General features: G+C 51.6%; 7 protein-coding genes across 7 annotated transcripts; 1 reads left to right on the plus strand and 6 right to left on the minus strand.

Annotated features, from left to right (window-relative positions):
• Positions 1–59: 59 nt before the first annotated feature.
• On the minus strand, positions 60–2,751 carry J4E83_003321 (uncharacterized protein; the record flags this gene model as incomplete). The annotated part of the gene is made up of 3 exons (XM_049330258.1): positions 60–1,747; positions 2,159–2,377; positions 2,460–2,751. The coding sequence occupies 3 exons, from the start codon at positions 2,749–2,751 to the stop codon at positions 60–62; spliced, it is 2,199 nt and encodes a 732-aa protein (XP_049190754.1).
• Positions 2,752–3,050: 299 nt separating this feature from the next.
• J4E83_003322 (uncharacterized protein) lies at positions 3,051–3,660 on the minus strand (the record flags this gene model as incomplete). Its single annotated transcript, XM_049330259.1, has 2 exons — positions 3,051–3,558; positions 3,614–3,660. The coding sequence occupies 2 exons, from the start codon at positions 3,658–3,660 to the stop codon at positions 3,051–3,053; spliced, it is 555 nt and encodes a 184-aa protein (XP_049190755.1).
• Positions 3,661–3,977: 317 nt separating this feature from the next.
• J4E83_003323 (uncharacterized protein) lies at positions 3,978–5,031 on the plus strand (the record flags this gene model as incomplete). Its single annotated transcript, XM_049330260.1, has 3 exons — positions 3,978–4,392; positions 4,454–4,500; positions 4,555–5,031. The coding sequence occupies 3 exons, from the start codon at positions 3,978–3,980 to the stop codon at positions 5,029–5,031; spliced, it is 939 nt and encodes a 312-aa protein (XP_049190756.1).
• Positions 5,032–5,074: 43 nt separating this feature from the next.
• Positions 5,075–5,797, minus strand: J4E83_003324 (uncharacterized protein; the record flags this gene model as incomplete). Its single annotated transcript, XM_049330261.1, has 1 exon — positions 5,075–5,797. The coding sequence occupies one exon, from the start codon at positions 5,795–5,797 to the stop codon at positions 5,075–5,077; it is 723 nt and encodes a 240-aa protein (XP_049190757.1).
• A 522-nt stretch (positions 5,798–6,319) lies between these two features.
• Positions 6,320–8,112, minus strand: J4E83_003325 (uncharacterized protein; the record flags this gene model as incomplete). The annotated part of the gene is made up of 2 exons (XM_049330262.1): positions 6,320–6,969; positions 7,734–8,112. 2 exons carry the CDS (start codon positions 8,110–8,112, stop codon positions 6,320–6,322), a joined length of 1,029 nt encoding a protein of 342 aa, XP_049190758.1.
• Positions 8,113–14,002: 5,890 nt separating this feature from the next.
• On the minus strand, positions 14,003–15,037 carry J4E83_003326 (uncharacterized protein; the record flags this gene model as incomplete). The annotated part of the gene is made up of 2 exons (XM_049330263.1): positions 14,003–14,980; positions 15,032–15,037. The coding sequence occupies 2 exons, from the start codon at positions 15,035–15,037 to the stop codon at positions 14,003–14,005; spliced, it is 984 nt and encodes a 327-aa protein (XP_049190759.1).
• A 1,986-nt stretch (positions 15,038–17,023) lies between these two features.
• J4E83_003327 (uncharacterized protein) lies at positions 17,024–17,473 on the minus strand (the record flags this gene model as incomplete). The annotated part of the gene is made up of 1 exon (XM_049330264.1): positions 17,024–17,473. The coding sequence occupies one exon, from the start codon at positions 17,471–17,473 to the stop codon at positions 17,024–17,026; it is 450 nt and encodes a 149-aa protein (XP_049190760.1).
• Between the last annotated feature and the right edge of the window lie 121 nt (positions 17,474–17,594).

A 17,594-nucleotide genomic window follows, 5' to 3' on the forward strand; every position in this document is an offset into this window, starting at 1 on the left:
ATTTCCCTATGTATATCTACATCCACTACGTACGAATTGATGCTCGGATTCTTGACTTCCTACGCGGTTATATGCTGAATCCACCTGCCCATCCACTTCTCATTGACCCGCTTCGCCTCATCCACCAAACCCAACTCAAGCAACAGCTGCACAGAACCCCTAACAGCTGAATGCAGCGACGAACTGACCCAAGCATGCGTTGGTGCAGTGTGCTCTCCAATGAAGATAGTGTTGTGCTCTGTCTGGTGATATGCCGGGATATACAGCTTATGCTGCATCACATCCGGACGACACCAAGCAGTCCCCGTATGCTCGTCCTGCAACCAACACAGCTTCTCGTAGTCGCCCGTATACAACTCTCTCGCTTGCTCTCCATGCACACTGACAACAGCATCCAACACAGTCTGCACATACTCTTCGTCTGAGAAGCTCGTGAACTCGTCACTCCAATGGCCTCCTCGGTAGTGCAGGATCAAGCCTGGGCGAGACTCGTTGAGGCCGTAGACGGGGTAGTAAAGAGCGCCGACGGCTGCACTGGGTGGTGTAGAGTATCCGCCGAAGATGGGACGGTCGCCCTTCTCCCAGAAACGTTCTTTGAAGAGCAGCGCCACTTTGCAGGCGGATTTGAAGCGGAGGCCAGCTTCGCTGATCGCGCGACCGAGTACGGAGGAGAATTTCGGAAGCGACATGAAGCGTGTCATGGTGAATGGCACTGCCATGATTGTGTATTCGTACTCTTTCGACTCATATGTTCGGTTACTGACGCTGGGATACCACGACAGTTTCGTGCGTGTGCGACCTTCGGCATTTTCAACAGCCTCCAGTTTTCTGATCTTACGGTTGAGGGTGAGACGGTCGCTGACATGAGGAAGGAACGCATCGGACAGTCTATTGAAGCCGCCGTCTACACACCTCCACTCAGTCATGCCCAATGCATCCGGTCCGCCATCTTGCGCAAGGTTGGAGTTGTGCACCAACTCATCCCAGAAGACGTCGTAGTCGCTCGCTGTCCAGATGGCGTCTGTGACGGTTTCGCTTGCGCCAAAGACGTGGCGCATCATGGCCTGCTCGCTCCAGTCGTCAAGACCTTGATCCATGGCTTTTTTGTGTTCGCGCCACACGTCGCGTTGCACGGCCTTGAGTCTGTCCTTCGACTTTAGAAGCTCGTTCATGCGCTGCTTGGTTTCAGTGTACTCCTGCGTGTCCAGTGGTGCTGGTCGCCCAAGAGACGAGTTTGCTTGGATCTCCGCTCTCGTCGGAAGTTGTCCATTTGGAAGTCTGCCAGTTCCTAGGCCGAGGAGCTCATTGGGATGATGCTGAACCCATGGGATGAAGTCGACTTTGTAATGAGGATCGTTTGCGTTCATCTCATTGAGCATCTCGGCCAACTGGAATACCATTTGATGGTCGCTGTATTCGATCGTCTCTCCATCCTTGTATGTAATCGAGTGAGGAAGGCGCATTGGACCCATCTCCGCCCATTCTTGCGTTCCACCAACGTACTTGGTTCGGAACCGTCCTCCGACTCGGTCACTTGCCTCGATGATCTCCCAGTTGTGCACACCAACGCTGTCAAGCATCAGGGCCGTAGCGAGACCAGAGATTCCGGCGCCGACTATCGCGATGGTCGCATTCTTCTTAGATGAGGCAGAGGTGGTTGTGTTGATCGCCGCGACACCGTCAAACCATGCTCCAAGAGCGTCGAAGTCTTGCAGCAATGGTTTGGTGCGGCTGATGTCCCTAGTCTCTGTGGATGGTCTGGGACTCGAAATGGGGTTGCTGATCACCAGCCCTATAGAAGCTAATGTAATGATTAGAGACCTCAACACCCTCGCCGCTGGATACACCATGTTGGTTAACACTTTCGACTTGGGGAGCTCAAAACTGAAGGATGAACAAGCCGTGTTTGGAACGCCTTGATCGTTTAAGCTTAATATAAGACACCAATTACCCGCGAACCATGATGGCCAACCACCATGCACCTCCACTTGGCGAATGGACACACCGCGCATCTTGACTGAAAACAGCAATCCAAAATGTACTATCAGCATTAGAGTGCCATCACGGTAGGCAGAGGACTGTGTCGCATTCCAGCACTTGCAAAAATATCCTGATCAAGCGAAGCTGGGCGGTCATACTCAGCGACCCGAACGCGCACCCCGAAAAGCTTTCAACATGTTGTATACAGCAGCGTCTTTTGTCTTCCACTCTTGATCACGCGCTGCACCTTCGTAGTCGCCAAATCTGTACGTCATCTCCTCGTTCTGTTTAGTCGCCTCTTGGTTCTTGTTGATGTTTCTCGGCGGTACTTCGTACCGAGTTGGGGTGAGGACGTGGACTTGCAGAGAGGCGCTTCCCACATCGCGGATGAATTGTGCTGTTGGCTGTCAGATCCTGTTTATGCATGTGACAGTCGATTTGATGAGGACCGGTGCGTGCAAGAAGAAGAGCAGTCTTACTCCATGGGATACCCAACTCTTCGGCCTCATTTCGGGCTTTGATCCGTGCGATGCAGCGCTCTTGTATCTCCCATTCTTCGAGGGTGTGGGCGATTATATTCCCCGCCGCAGTCTTTGTGAGGTCTTCGAGAGATGGCGAGTGCAGACGCTGCGTTACAGCTCGGGAGATGAGTTGTCGGTATTGTACTGCTTCCTGAACGTTGTTTGTCTTGGCTTTGCGAGCTCTCGTATGTACGTCGGTGGTGATGTATGAGGGTCTAGCTGAGCTCAGTTCTAGTGATCTGGTCGCCATGGCGCAACGAATGTATGGACGACCGTCAAGTAAGGACATGGGGTCGTACAGAGAGAGGGTGAGCATATAGCTGCTGGTGTCAAAACATTGGCGTTTGTGGTATGATGAACTAGACGCGCCGTGTGCTCATTATTCAATGATGCGATTGCACCATCGTATGACTGAGTATCGGGGTAGCTAGTACTTTCTCAGTTTCTTCACCATCCTCCTCTTCACGTATAGGCAGCACCCGCTTCTTATTTACATCGTCGTCTTATTTAAAGACCATCCCGTCCAGTATTTACAGCATCCTTAAGACCCTACAAGCTCAGCCCATCAGCCAGCACCGCACCGTACCAAATCATGGCTCCCAACCCCACCATGTTGACCAAGCTGCTGACACCATGCAAAATGCCGAACTGCTTGTTCAGAGCCTGCATCTCCTTACTATGTGGCCCAGCATCATAGCTCTTCTTCCCATCCCTCGTCTCCTGATGTTTCCTCAGACCCATGACCTCCGTTGTCTTGGGTCCAACGTAGACCCAGTTGACCAGCGCAGTGAGAAACATTGTGGTGTGCAGCCAGGAGCTCAGGTTATCGGTTGCTGTCGGCGGGATGGGCGAGGAAGAGAGGAATGGTAGCAAGGACGATGCTCCACCGCGTGGGTACGTGAGCAGCATGACGACGGGAGTGAGGGTTTGTAGCGTGAAGTAGACGGGGAAGGTGTGCTTCTGGAGCGTGGAGAATTGAGGACGAGGGAGGACGCGGAAGGCTACGATGCCTGAGACGAAGGACTGGAAGAGCGTGGAGCCCAGGAGGGTGCCATAGCTGTGCTTGTGTTAGAGGATCTTGAGCGTCGAGAGCTAATAAAGTAGCTTCGTACCTGAGCAGATGGTATGTCGCCGGGTTCTTGAATGAGGAGAATGACATGTTGGTGATTGTGGCTTGTCAGTCAGTCGATCGTGTTGTCAATGAAGAGGAGGGTAGGAGTGAGCAGGAAACTCGGCGTTTCAGAGCGCCACGAGCAGCAGCCTCGGCAAATGATGATCTCACGACATGTCGGAGCCATGCGGTGACCCTGCATGCTACCCGCGCGCTATCCCATCTACAGCCTCGCGCGTCTGCCCCGCTAAAGATTTCGCGAGCCCCTCCATTGCGCATCATGGCGTCGTGCGACAATCCTTCAGCCCGCCTAAGAAAGGATCCCAGCCCGCGCCCGACCAAATCTCCGTACACCGACCCTCACGATGCTACTTCCTTCGCTGATCAACCTCCGCCGCCCAGCCAACACGCCCCTCGAGCCTGAAGACATCTTTGGGTCCTCCCTCGGCGGCATCTTCACCGACGATACACAGAACCAGCATGGCGACGATCCGAGCACCGTCATTCTGTATCGCAACGCCAAGTTCGGAGAGCAGGAGATCAGGGTCGCGGATGTGAACGGCGAAGAAGAAAGAAGAAAGTTCGCGCACTACCTATGGAATGCCGGCGTCATGATGGCAGAACTGGTCAGCGGACGAGTGGAGGGTGGCGATCTAGGCGCCAGTGGGAAAGGTCTACACGAAGATGAGGAGGGCTGGAGAGACGGCAAATGGTGGACAGACAAGGAGGAAGAGAAAAAATGGAGCGTGGAAGGCGAGACGGTGTTGGAGTTGGGTGCAGGTGGGTCGGGCTGAGTAAAGAGAGGTGCAGAAGAGAGTACTGATGGACTATTTGCTCGCAGGCGTAGGACTGGGCGGGATTCTGAGTACATTGGCGGGCGCGAAAGAAGTACGTCCATGCTCAGACTCGATTCTGCACAGGCTCCAACTGACAATCCGCTAGGTTGCCATCACCGACTACCCTGCCGCTCCTATCCTCGATACCCTCAGAACGAACGTCGCTAAAAACGTCCCCACGCATCTCAAGCCCAATGCGACCGTCGAAGGTCATCAATGGGGCTCTATAAGCACACCCTTCGAGATCTCGCACGCGAACCGCTACACGCGCATTCTCGCTGCAGATTGTCTCTGGATGCCGTGGGAGCACGAGAGCCTGGCCAAGTCCATGCTGCACTTCCTATCCGACGACCCATCCGCACGTATATATTGTATCGCAGGCTTCCATACAGGACGCGCCAAAGTCGCACCCTTCTTCGAGGAAGTGATACTGGAGCAAGGGCTCGAGATCGAGGAGATATACGAGATGGACGTCAACGGACAGCGGCGGTCGTGGGCGAAAGAGCGCGATGGCGGCACAGAGAACATGGGCGAGCGGAAGAAGTGGCTCGTCCTCGCCCGGATACGGCGGGCTGTTCGATAGCGTAGTCGTAGTAGTTCCTTCTCTCAGCAGACGAAGCGCTGAATCACACCCTCTTGAAGCACAGCGTAACAACACTGCTGCCCGTCTTGCCTCCAAACGTGAAGCTGGGGTACTTGACCTTGCCCTCAAACTCCAGCTCTCCGCCTCCAAACCAGCCCTTGAGCTCTTCTTCGGTCCAATTGCAGCTCGTGATGAGGAACCTGCCGCCCTTCTTCATGAGAGGCTCAACCTTTTCCCTGTATCCTTCGCATATCCTACGACCTTGCGCGTCTTCTTCTTGCGACAAGCAGATAGCATCGAATGTACCCTTGTCCAGTACGACATCGAAGCCAGCGCCTAGCCACGCGCCTGGTGCCTGCGACAGAATATCCCACTCGTGGAACGCGATGTCCTTGTAAGAGTCATCCTTCGCGTCGCGAATCGACGTGGCAAGCGTGACGCTCTGCGCAGAGTAGTCGACGCCGACCATCTCGCCATTCCACTCGTCCTCGCGCAGCGCAAACAGCAAATGCCCATTGCCTGTTCCCAGATCTAGGAACCGCGCCGCGTTATGGTCGTCCCCGTCGTCCTCTTTGTGTATGTGGCCCTCGTCGCTGAGGTCTTCAAGGAAAGACAACATGCGCTCCTCGGCGCCCGCGTCGCTGAACCATATCGTGCCTTCGTCGTCGGCGTTTGCGGCAAAGTTTTGGCGTTCGGTGTTGTAGGCGGCGTCCCAGTAGGATTTGGTGCCCAGTTCGCTGGGGTCGAGGTGCGTGGGTGCGGTCATTGAGTGAGGGTTCGAGGAGGAAGGAGCGACCGCAGCGAGTGTAGAAGTGTAGGAGTGTAGGAGTGTAGGAGTGTAGGAGACGTGGGAGATGCGACGTCGTGGTAGAAAGTTGATTATGTTTTTGGAGGGGCAGATCTTTGGTTCCTGGCTAGACGCTCGCGCATTGCGCTGCAAGCGAGGCGGGCCGCCCTTGCAATGACACAGCATGTTAATTATCATATGCCAATGGAGGTCGTTTTAAGAAGAGTCGCATGGAATAGCTTGTATTCATTGGTTTCCCTGACAGAGCCTGTAATGATCGTTGTAGTTGCTCACGCGAACTACGTCACGCTACATTTGTAGTCCACTGTCCGCCGTCCAACGCTGCCCAGGTCTGCGAGTACCGTTACAACGGTCGGTCGCTGCTGCGAATGACCTCACCCTGGTAGACTGTCCGATAAACCTGACCGAAGCCTCGAGGGTCTATCTGATACCAAGCGTTAGATCGCTTCCAGAAATCCGTATCGATGCTCTTCACGATACCTAGGTAATCTCACTACGCCACTCATGACGCCATTGATCTAGTGTCCAGTCTCTTCGTTGGAAATAGAAGACATCCTCATCCCATAATTCACCCATATCTCCGGTGAATGTTATGTTGGTCGTGCCCTCGATTGTGCGGCGGATCGTGTCGGAGAAGCCGTCTGGCAGATGCCATGGTAAAGCCGTGGGACCATAGATGCGACCAGCTATGCTATCATATAGCCTAGACGTTGGATGCGTGTTGCGAACACGACATTGTTCGAGCATGGCTCCTTGCATGGCTGCAGCGTGCTTGATAACGTTCCACACTTCAAGAGCTTCTCGCGACGTACCATCGATGACGAGCTGGAACGAGCCTTCCGGCATGCCGTGAGTGCGGAGTAGTGGGGTCTCGGCGAACCATGGAACGGCAGCCTCCATGACATTGAAACTACCTATGCTGCTACGTCCTCCTCGGTAGCCATTAGGTTGATCTACAGGTAGAAGACTGTCCAACAGATTGATGTGTCTTTCAATCTTAAGGTTCGGGTTTGCTCTGCATATGGGGATGAGGCCTCTTGCGTGGCATACGGATCGCGGCCTAGACTTGAAGTCTTCGCAGATAATGAGCTTGCGCAGATTGTTTAAGCGCTTCTGAGGAATGTGACTGACTGCATGGATGTTAACAAAATTTCCCCGTTTCAGTACGAAAACAGATACATGACTGGTTCTTTCAGCCCGCAGCATGAAGGATGAACTTACGAAAGTCAATCGCTACCGCTGCGGCAGAGAAGTAATATTTGTTATTGCTCAGTTGGATAGGATTCGTCACATGGCACCATTCGTAGAGCAGTGTTCCATCTCCTTCTGGTTCACAGACAATTTTTTCCATTCTGGAAAGCTCACGATCTGTGGGGATTGACCTAAAGTATCGGTGCGTCAAATCAGTATACATCACACATACAATTCATATCCCAAGGTTCTTACCAGGGTTCCGGCCTCCATGAAAACACATCATGTAATGACCCCTCGACGAAAATATTGTTCTCGACGCTACCATGGAGATTTTCGATATGACACGTGTTGTTCCCAAACACTTGTCGTGTGAGCTGCACAAACTTTGTCGGATTTCGATTCTTCGCGATGTCCAGTATGAAGACTAGGGCGTCGATGAAGTCTTGGCTAGTGTGGTCGTCCAGGCTTATGGCCATATTACCGGAAAGCTTTTCCAGATTTTGCGCAACTGCTTCTTGCAGAGGCCTCCCAAAGGAATCTTCGATCACTGGGAACCGTGCCATAGCATTAGCAAAGTCTGACTCCTCGAGTAGCTCGGCAACGCAAATCAGCATGTATTGCCTCTGGGTTTGAACCATTTCGAACACTGATAAATGAGTCAGCCCTGCAATGTTATCTCATCGCCAAACGTAGCACTTACACTGAGAGAATCGCGCCACTCTAGACCGGAGTTGTTGGAATTCCGCGCCATCGTTCGCAGAGCAAAGCGTACTAAACTCGATGTTCTGGAAAGCGACATGCTTCATCTCGTCTGCAGCGATCTTGCAGGTCATCATAAGCCCGAGACCCTCCGCCTGAGCTGAAGCATCGGAGTAACGTAGCTTTGTCGTATTCTTGTCGTACACATACTGTGGTCGACCCTGGGCATAGTACTCGTAGATGGTATCCCGTATTTCTCGTGGAAGCCGAAAGAATGGCGACTGTGTCTGTCCGAGAATGTACTTTGTCTTCGGCATTGTCATGAAAGGGAACATGTTCCAGTGCGCAAAGTTGTTGGGGCCTCTCTTGTTGAAAGCCATCATGGGTGTATTGGGCCATCCAGACATTGACTGCGACTGCCCGGCATCTTATATGGTGAGGGCGCAGTTTCCGTCATACTGCCTCTGGCCTTTTGCCGATGACTCCCAAGAAGGATGCACCATGGTACCAAACTACCTAGGTATGGCTTGCTGGTCGTAAGCGGATTCATTAGCTGATCACCTGGGCACCATTCAGCCTCAGTGCAACGACTCATCGGCGACCGCAGGGTTGAGTGCATAGTATGAGTGACATGTCCATTAAGAGCAGAGCTGTAATTGTTGGGTGGTAGTGATTCTACGCGACGCGAACGAACAGATGGATGGTCGGTCTGGCGCGGACCGGTTGGCGCGAGCCTGGTGCCCAGCCTCCTCAGGAGCACGGAGCTCCACCACCCAGGCGAAACATCGAGGCTCACTCTTCCACAACCTCTTCAGCTATGACCTCACTCGCTTGTTGGGTCTGATTTTTCAAACGTTCCTAGGTAGACTCTTCGAAACTCCAGAGACTCACATTGCAAGCGCTCTTGCAGACCGCGCGCAATCTCAGCGATGGCTGTCGCCCGAACCCACCCTTGAACCTCGACGAAGACAAGAACGTTGTCCACGCATAATAAGCTCCGCACGCCATCCACATCCCTCGCCCTCCAGCATCGCGGCCTGCGTACAGCCGGTCGAAAACGCGCAACCCGATTACGGCGTACCCAAGCATTCATAGCATACCACCAACTCGGGCTCACGGCACGACACGCCCTTGACGGAGAGGAAGGCAGACCTATACATTGTGACAACGGGGCAAAGCAGCTTATAGTATAGCTTTCAGGAATATGGCTCGCGCTATAGTTCTCTTGCTTCCCGTAGAGGGATTTGTGATCTGAAGGTAACAGGTCTCAATCGATACCATATTTCAAATCCACGTTGGCAGCAGCGCAGCTAATACGACGACCCGCCTCCCCAATGACGTGCCATGACGGCCGTACTCCCCCTTCCCCATCAATCCACCGATATGCTGCCAGAAACGATTCCTACCGTCCAACCGATTCCGTCGACATACCGTTGCTCAATGCCTGTCCACACATCCTCCTGACCGTTGTTACTACTCTCTTGAAGCCCGCCGGCTCGATGCTGTATCTCGGATGTAAACGTCTCCAGAAGTCCGTGTTCAAGCTCAGACACAGCACAGTCACGTGCCATTGATGCTCCCAGGTTTCAGGGGTGAAGTGCTTGTAGTGCTTCAAGTTCAGAGTTGTGGCTTCAATCTCAACTGAGCTCATGCCCGACGTCAGCCGCATGATTGAGTTTCCTTCTGCGATACTCCGAACATTGGCCTCAAATGTTGATGGGAGGTTTAACAAGGTTTGATAGGGACTCAAACCTGTACCATTGTAGGGCCTGGGATGATTATGGGATGCGCGAAGCCATTTTTTAGAGACTTCTTGCAGGGCTCTTGCGCGCATGACGACCGCATTCCAGACCCAGTCGCCTTCCGCCACACTGTTGTCGAAGAACAGTGAGAAGCTCTCTTTCGGCATTCCAAGTGTGTGGAGTGAAGATACTGCTTGAATCCAGTGTTTCATTGCTTCCAGACATTCCGCGCCTTGGATAACATCACAGTCGTAGTATTCGCTTCGTCGGTCGTCTTGCCCGCCGGAATGTACCGGAAGCATAGATTTGAAAAGACTGACGTGTCGAGTAATCCGGAGGTTCATGTTCTCGCGACAGAAGGGAATGAGACCTTGGGCGTGGAGTTCTGGATTTGAAACGCTTTTGAAGTCTTCTCTTATCACGATCTTGCGTAGCAACATACGTGCTCTTGGATTCATCCTTTGCACTGTGCAGCAGTGTCAGAGACATTTGGCAGCATTTGGTATGAAACTTACAGTATTGGATAGCTACTGCTGTAGCGGAGAAGTACCACTTAGTATTCCGTGCGCAATAGAAGGTATGCATGCCTCCCACGGCTCTGATCGATAATACCGCTTCAATAGACGCAAGTTCCTCATGGCACGGTATATGCCATGTCTCAGGCTTCCATCCGAGAATCTCACACAAAGATCCCTCGGAAAAGAGATTTCCCCGTTTTGGTTCATGTGAGGCACGAAGAAGCTGAGGATACTCTTCTCCAAAGGTCTTCACAGCAGATCTTGCGAAAGCGAAAGGATTGCGAGCCTTGGCGAGTTCAAGTGCAAGTTGGAGAGCTTTATCGAAGTCTCCATTCGCAAACAGAGAGTCGACATGATTGTCCATCTCTTCCATCTTCAACCCATCTGTGCGTTCTCTGACAGCCCAGCGAAAGGGGCCATCAAACCAAAACGCAAAGTCTTGGTACTCTTGAGCAAGTGTCGCGTAGTCGGCTGTCGTCAGTAATGAGGCGGTGCAAACAAGCATACGGACTCTCTGGATTTGGCGACACTTGAGAACTACCATCTGGAAGTCAGTCTAAAGAACCACAGTTGGTAAGGCACTTTTCACACTCGGAGTATACGTACGAGTTTTGAAGCGCCCAGCCCTTGAGTTGAGATTCATGTACCCATGTCCGTCGTCCACGGAGCACATAGCATGAAAGATGACCTCATTACGCTTGAAAGCCAAGCCTTTCATCTCAGCGGCCGCGATCTTGCAAGTCTTTATCAAGTTGATGTTGACAACCTGTGGTTTTGGCGTTGTGGACGAGGGGTGGCCATCCATCATTTTCCGAGTTTCCGGGTTGTAGAAGTAGCCGTTATCGGCGACGACGTAGTATTCGTATATTTTGTCTCGGATCTCGCCTGATAATCGGAAGAAGGGCGATTGAAGTTGGTTCGATCTCACGTTGATGAACGGCCATTTGTTCCAGTGCGCGAAACGCGTAGTCGGCGTTTTGTCCGACATGCTTGAGGAATGAAAGATGCTACAGATGCTGCTTCCTATATACTTTAAAGTCGAGACGATAACTCTCGGTTTGAATATCTTCATACCTTGACTCACACAGGCTTGATTGGGATGAGTCGCAAGTACGCTGTTAATTTGGATCGGAGTCAGGGTACCACGTGGCTGCTCGAGTAGTCCATGGTACGTCTTAGATGACTAGAGAATCTATGAATTTGGACGGTATGCTATGACTCAGTCTCTCTGAGAACATTGCGCAAAGACATGCACCAATGCGTATCGTTAAAATTGTTTCGGGTTGTCGTAGGCTAGGTACACAGGCACATCGCACTTAACGCTTCACTTCAGTACGCGGCACTATGGCCTCGCGCCTTTGACAAAGAAAGACCCCAAAGCTTGCATGCAGGTTATTTGAGACACAGAAATGCTCATAATGGTTCGTTATCACCTGCGAAGTATGCGCACAGCCACTTTGATTCGCCATACTGTGGATTGGTTCGAGGTTGAGGTGCTGCTCATGCGAGAGAACAAGCGATTTATGGAGAGTACGCATACTATCAGACTAGCGTTGCAGTTGCATACAGAGGCGAGATATAGAGACAACAAGCCACACCGACATGCGCTTGATCATGGAGCGATTTCTTTGCCAAAAGATTACAATTGTCTCATGAAACCCAAGGCACAAAGAAAAAAGCCCCCACATCCACTACGCATTCCTTGACCCAGGTGCTCCAGTCATGTCAATGTCATACCTATCCCACACATATAGCCAGAATCGTGAGGTGATAGCTAAGTTGATCTTCTCTTTCCAATCTGACTCCCATTGCTCCAATGTCCAGTTCCTCGTTTCAAAGCAGTAAGCGTCCAGATCCCACAACTCGCCCGCATCTCCATTGTATCGCACAATTGAGTTTCCCTGAGCGATGTCGCAGATGGTTTGCGCGAAGTTGGCGGGAAGGCTCCAAACAGCATAGATGCTGTAGTAACGCGGCGGAGTGATTCTGGGTGGCAAGCTTGTGCCACTCCGCCGGTGTTGTCTGTGACGAGCTTCCTGCGTGGCTGCGGCGTATTTGAGCATGTGCCAGAATTCCGTTGATTCTCTGGCGGCGCCGTCAACAAGAAGCTGGAATGATTTCGTAGGCATTCCGTGCGAGGGTAACAACAATGCGTCCTCAATCCAAGGGATCAGAGCTCTGAAGCAATGCTCGGTATTGATGTACGCGCGTCTATTAGCCGATATCTGTGAGGAGCCCACTGGAAGTAGGTTTGTTAGGAGGCTGATATGCCTCGTGATAAGAAGAGAAGGATTCTCGAGACAGAATGGGATTAGTCCTCGCGCGTGGCACTCCGAACGGGATACGGCCTTGACATCTTCGTTGAGTACGATAGATCGCACATTACACCTGCGCTCTCCTGGTATACGGTGTACTGTATTGAGATTAGTAGATTGCTTCAATCGTCGATTACCAATTATCAAATCGCACGGGTGAGTATAGATTCGAAGAACGAACTGAACTTACGAAATTCGATTGCTGCGGTAGCAGCAGAAAAGTACCATCTGCTCCTCGCTGCGTGGAGATGTTCAGTGATGTCTTCGAAATAGAAGACTCCGTCTTTCGTCGTAGGAAGGGAGGTATCCGATTTCCCAGGCTGGCAGATAAGGGCCTCTAACTTCGAGAGTTCTTGGTCACTTGGGATGCACCATGGTGCGGGATGCCAATGATATATGTCGGATAGTGCTCCCTCTACAAAGAGGTTATTTTGCACTAAGTTTAAAGCACTGTTCCTGATGGGGCAGTCACCTAAGCCAAACGTCGGACCTACTAGCTTGGCGAACTTTGATGGATTCCGATTTTTTGCCAGTACCAACGCGTGTTGAAGAGCATCGCTGAAAGCTTGGCTGCGGACATCTTCGCCATGGTCTGTCGATGGGCCAAGCTCGTCCCTTCGACGCGCGATTGCTTGCTGCAGTGGTATGAGAAACCATTGTCTTACCGAAGGGTAACGATTGTGTATGTCGATGAAGTCCTCGGTTTGCAGTAACTCGGCAGCGCACACCAGCATGCGACACTTTTGCCTTTCAACGTATTTCAGCACTGCGGCTTTGTTAGATCTATATGAAGGAGCTCTTGTATTAGAATGGCACTGACAGCATCTAAAGCGGCCCGCCCGTGAGCGTACTGTCATGTATTCGCCCCCATCATCGACTGACTGCATGGGATAGAATTGTATCTTTCTAAACGCACTCGTCTTCATCTCTTCTGCAGCGATGCGACATGTTATCCGTAGGCCTATTCGCACGACTTGCTTAGGCGTTATCGACGGGTTCTGGTACAATAGTTTGCCCATCTCGCTGTCGTAGTGGTAACCGTCCTGCTCGAGAAGGTAGTATTCGTAAATGATGTCTCGGACCTCTCGAGGAAGCCGAAATAGCGGCGACTGGAGCTGAGCTGAGTAGTATTTGGTTTTCGAGGCGGTCATGAAAGGAAATACATTCCAATGCGCAAACTTGTTCGTCCTCATATTTGGGCGTGCAGAAGCCATGGCGACACGAGTTTGGAGTGTGGGTAGGGAAGGAATAGTCTCAGCAAATATAAGTAAGTTAAGTGTTATCAAGTGGCGATGACTCCTCTCGATACTGCACTGGTAAGGTTGTATGAACCGTGGCTCGAACACGATCGCGGCGTGTCCCTACCTAGGTAAAAGGCGGGGCCATAACTCATGCGCGAGGATGGTTTGAGAGAATTGCCTAACATGCCGTGATTAAAGGCCTGAAGCGATGGACTTAGGCAGTATCTGCACAGAATTGACGCTGACATGAAAGAAAGGTGTGTATTAATCATGTACGAGGTTGAATGGTAGAAGTGGTGGTCGCCGCACCCCACCTGGGCATAGTTGAGCCCCACACCGAGCTTCCGTGCAATCAGTCCGCCTCGAATCGGGCGTACCGGATTAGGGTTTGTCGTCGCGCTACTCTACGTCATGGATTAGCATTTGAGTCATACTGTAGCTCGATAAATCTCACTCAATCGTACTGCCTCTTTCTTGAGACTTCTCCGGGCCCCATATCCACCGAGGCGAATGCCACATGTCCAACCTCCGCCGCCATGTTCACATCTCCAATCCTGATACGTACTTTTCGCAGCGCTTTCGCAGCTTCAAGCCCATCGATATGTGATGCAACGTGTGTGGTCACATATGGATTGTCGCGCGCCGATGTAGAGACGTAGCCCAATGTATCGGGGGCTTTGGTGAGGATACCCAGAATCAGAGCCACCAATGCGGCTGCCACAAGGAACATACTGATTGCAATGGTAATGATTGCAAACCACAAATGACAGATGTATCGCTCGTCCGCATGTTGGACGTTGTGGGTGCTGGTCGTGTTCCAAGTGTAGCTTAAGCTAGGAAACCTCCCACTAAACCATTCGAAGTCGGCCGCTTGAATTCTTGTGAAGTTTCCCTTGCGCAATGTTACACCGAGTGTGATGTCCCAGTAAGTGTTGATCGCCATCTCCAAACGTTGGTTGAAGACTGCAATCGGCACTGTGCTAAGATCAACCCATTGAAGGGGCTCGGGCTCCCTCCTGTCGGGGTCAATGTCGGCTTCGTAGGAGCTGAGATTAGGATCCAATAGCCAGTGCTCGATAATACCGCTGGAGTCCGTAGTGTCGACGGATCTCCTATTGCGGTTGCCAGCCGTTGCTAAGGTTAAACCCTTGGCGATCTCCTGGAATGCTATTTCTTCGGGAGTAAAGTTGCTCTTGAAGATAGAGCGTTTATCGATTTGCAGGATGTTGGTGCGATTGAGCATCCGCATCTCTTGGACCGCGCAAGCGCGTGCCTCACAGGCGACCTTTGACTCAACCGCGATAGGCTTCTTCAGGCACAATGTTTCGGAGATCAGCGAGCCTGGGTCTCGAGCTTCATCGAAATAGGGAACCTCAGCTGGAGAATAGTCTATGGACGCAAACTCAAACATTGACCCGTTAGTGTACAGCAACTGGAATGTAGTATTCGAGCTTAGAGTACTATCAGTTCTGCCTTTAAGCACTGTCATATTGTTGCAATCGATTGACCAATAGTGCGAGGCTATCGTGAATGTAGTGTTTCCCTTCTCCGGTAATCCGGCTACAGGTATCCCAAAAAGGGAAGAGTATTCGACCCTGGCTGGATTACTGACTGAATGCCATTCGAAATCGCGGCCTCCAGGAATGTACGTGGGTAGAGAAACTAGACGAGGTATTCTGACATAGCCAGCCATGTCTACTGACGAGTTCACGTAAGATCCCGCGGTAATCAGAGCAGTCGTGTAGAGTAGAGCGTTTTGAGTCCAACTTCGGCGGACCATGGCCATTCGCATGTTGCGGATGTAACCCTCGATTGGAAAGTACATCACACTTCCATCATTGGACACCACAAACCGGGGCCTTGTTGAAAGAAGACGCAGTGACGACTGGCCGCCCACAGGAGACAGAAGCCAAGCTAACAGGATTGTCACACTCAGTGTGTCGACTTGCCGAAATGCCAGCTGTCTCTCGAACGCAGAGAACATCGATTGACAGCCAATCAGGCGCTCGATTGTCTGATAGCTGTCAGCATACGTTAGCACTCCAAATTTCTGCGTAGTTGTCCGATTCAACGTACACCAATTGTGGCGCTACGCTCCGCCTTGTAGACTCCGATGCGACGGAGCATTCTCCCTAGTATTGCCGCATACACAACGGGAAACACTGTTGGCAGGAACAACGTGATTGCGCGGATATCGTTTCCATACTTGGAGACAGGTCGGTTGTTCAATGAGAGAGCCAAGCAGGCAATTACTGTGAATCGTCAGTCATGGCTCCGCTCTTGTCACATGAGGACCTTACTTAGAAAAAAGAAGGGGATGAGCGTTAGAAGTACATCGATAGGAGTCAAAAGCCACCACTGATAAGGACTTCTCCTCAAGGAACCGATGCCTGGCTTCTTTGGGGCATAGCTTTCTGAATCTTGTATAGATGCATCCGTTGTAGAGTCTTCTAACCTCGTCTCCCCTAATCCCTGTTGCGAGACCTGCTCGTAGTGAGCAACATCTGATCTGGAAATTGGTGATATCAATGGTTCCTGGTTGGGAGTTTTCGAGGTTCGCAAGATCGAGACTGGCAAATCCACGGGTTTCTGGTTGATGAGCGGGGCACGTACGCGCACGACGGCTTCCGGTCCTTGTTTCTCAGCTTCATCGCTCTCTGCTTGGGATATGTAGGCACTGATCATGCTAGCGATCTCCGGTGGAATAACTTCGGAAGTTCTCTCCGGCATTGTATGGCACAGTAAATTTCAAAGAAATTGGAACAACATATGCAAAATGTAAACGATCTGGAAAAACCTGATATCGAAGTATACTGAGGAGGTTCCTGCAGTTAAGTAAGGCCCGATATGAAACAGGTCAGCAAGCCTCATCCCAACGCTTGGCATTATGGGGCCAGAATCATAGCCCCCAAGACGCATACTGATCGGTAGGAACCCGGTATCAGTCCTACATACACGATATCTTCATTGGCTTATCGCGATGCTGTGCCACATGAGAACGTATGGGGCAGACCTTGGTAGACTGTAAAGGGGATTGGGGGCTGTAGTCAAATACCCATGCAATAGGTCTGACACTATCGGTAGGACGAGTGCAGGTTTAGCGCCATGTAAAATTTCGCCAATTTATCCACTGACATATTGGCTCGTCTTGTCTTTTGAACCGTTATACGCGCTCGTTCGTAGAAAAGACTTGATGACTTACCATTATTCGATATGCGAATGCCACATACCAAATTAAACTTTGCTGAATTTGACCAGGCCAAAAGCGCTTGACCCTACGTCATAGTTGATGGAAAGTTGGCTGCAGTGCCTCCACGCTTCACAGGCCTCGTTTTCATCTATGTGCATCTCGCCTTCGTCCTTATGAGATATTAACTGACTTTTTTGCGCTCTGGATAAGCAGATCAAAGACCCAGCGAGCTTCAACACTACCCAGGTGTTCTCGCGCTCTGAGCATCGCAAGCCAAGGTTTGGCCTATTGATACCAAAGCCCAAAGGCATCCCCGTTCTCAAACTCTTGGTTGACGAACTCATCCACCAGATCGCCAAAGTCAAACCTCGCATCTTCTTCGTCTGGAAATGCGGAATCATGCCGTCCAGTGGAAGCAAAGTCGTGCCCATACGCGTCAGCAAGAATCGTGTCGCTGTAATTGAAGTTGCCGTCACCAACGCCTGCCATGAAGTCGTCGAAGACAAGTTCCGGCAACAGAGGCGCATCCAACCCAGGCGCGTGAGCGAATGCCAGTGCAGTATCGAAAGCGTCGGCGGCCTGAATTTCCGACTCGTAGTGGTGCTGCTCACGCGATGATCGGAAAGTAAGCGTCCGTGCCAACTTCGAGAGCACATTCGGTCGTCCTTCGCTCGAAGTCGGCCTCTTCTTACTCGCCTCAGCATCCTGTCTTGTATACCCTTTCCAATCTGCCATTGTCAACCCATCTTTGAAGTGCCCCGCTACGTGAGTCTCACGATCATCCCACGTCTTCAGCACCTTTGCGCAGAAACCGCAGGCCCAGTTCTCCACGGCATGGCTACCTGGGCCCTCTCGT

This window comes from Alternaria metachromatica (genome assembly GCF_023757995.1).
Source record: "Alternaria metachromatica strain BMP 0045 chromosome Unknown scaffold_5, whole genome shotgun sequence".
Taxonomy (NCBI): domain Eukaryota; kingdom Fungi; phylum Ascomycota; class Dothideomycetes; order Pleosporales; family Pleosporaceae; genus Alternaria; species Alternaria metachromatica.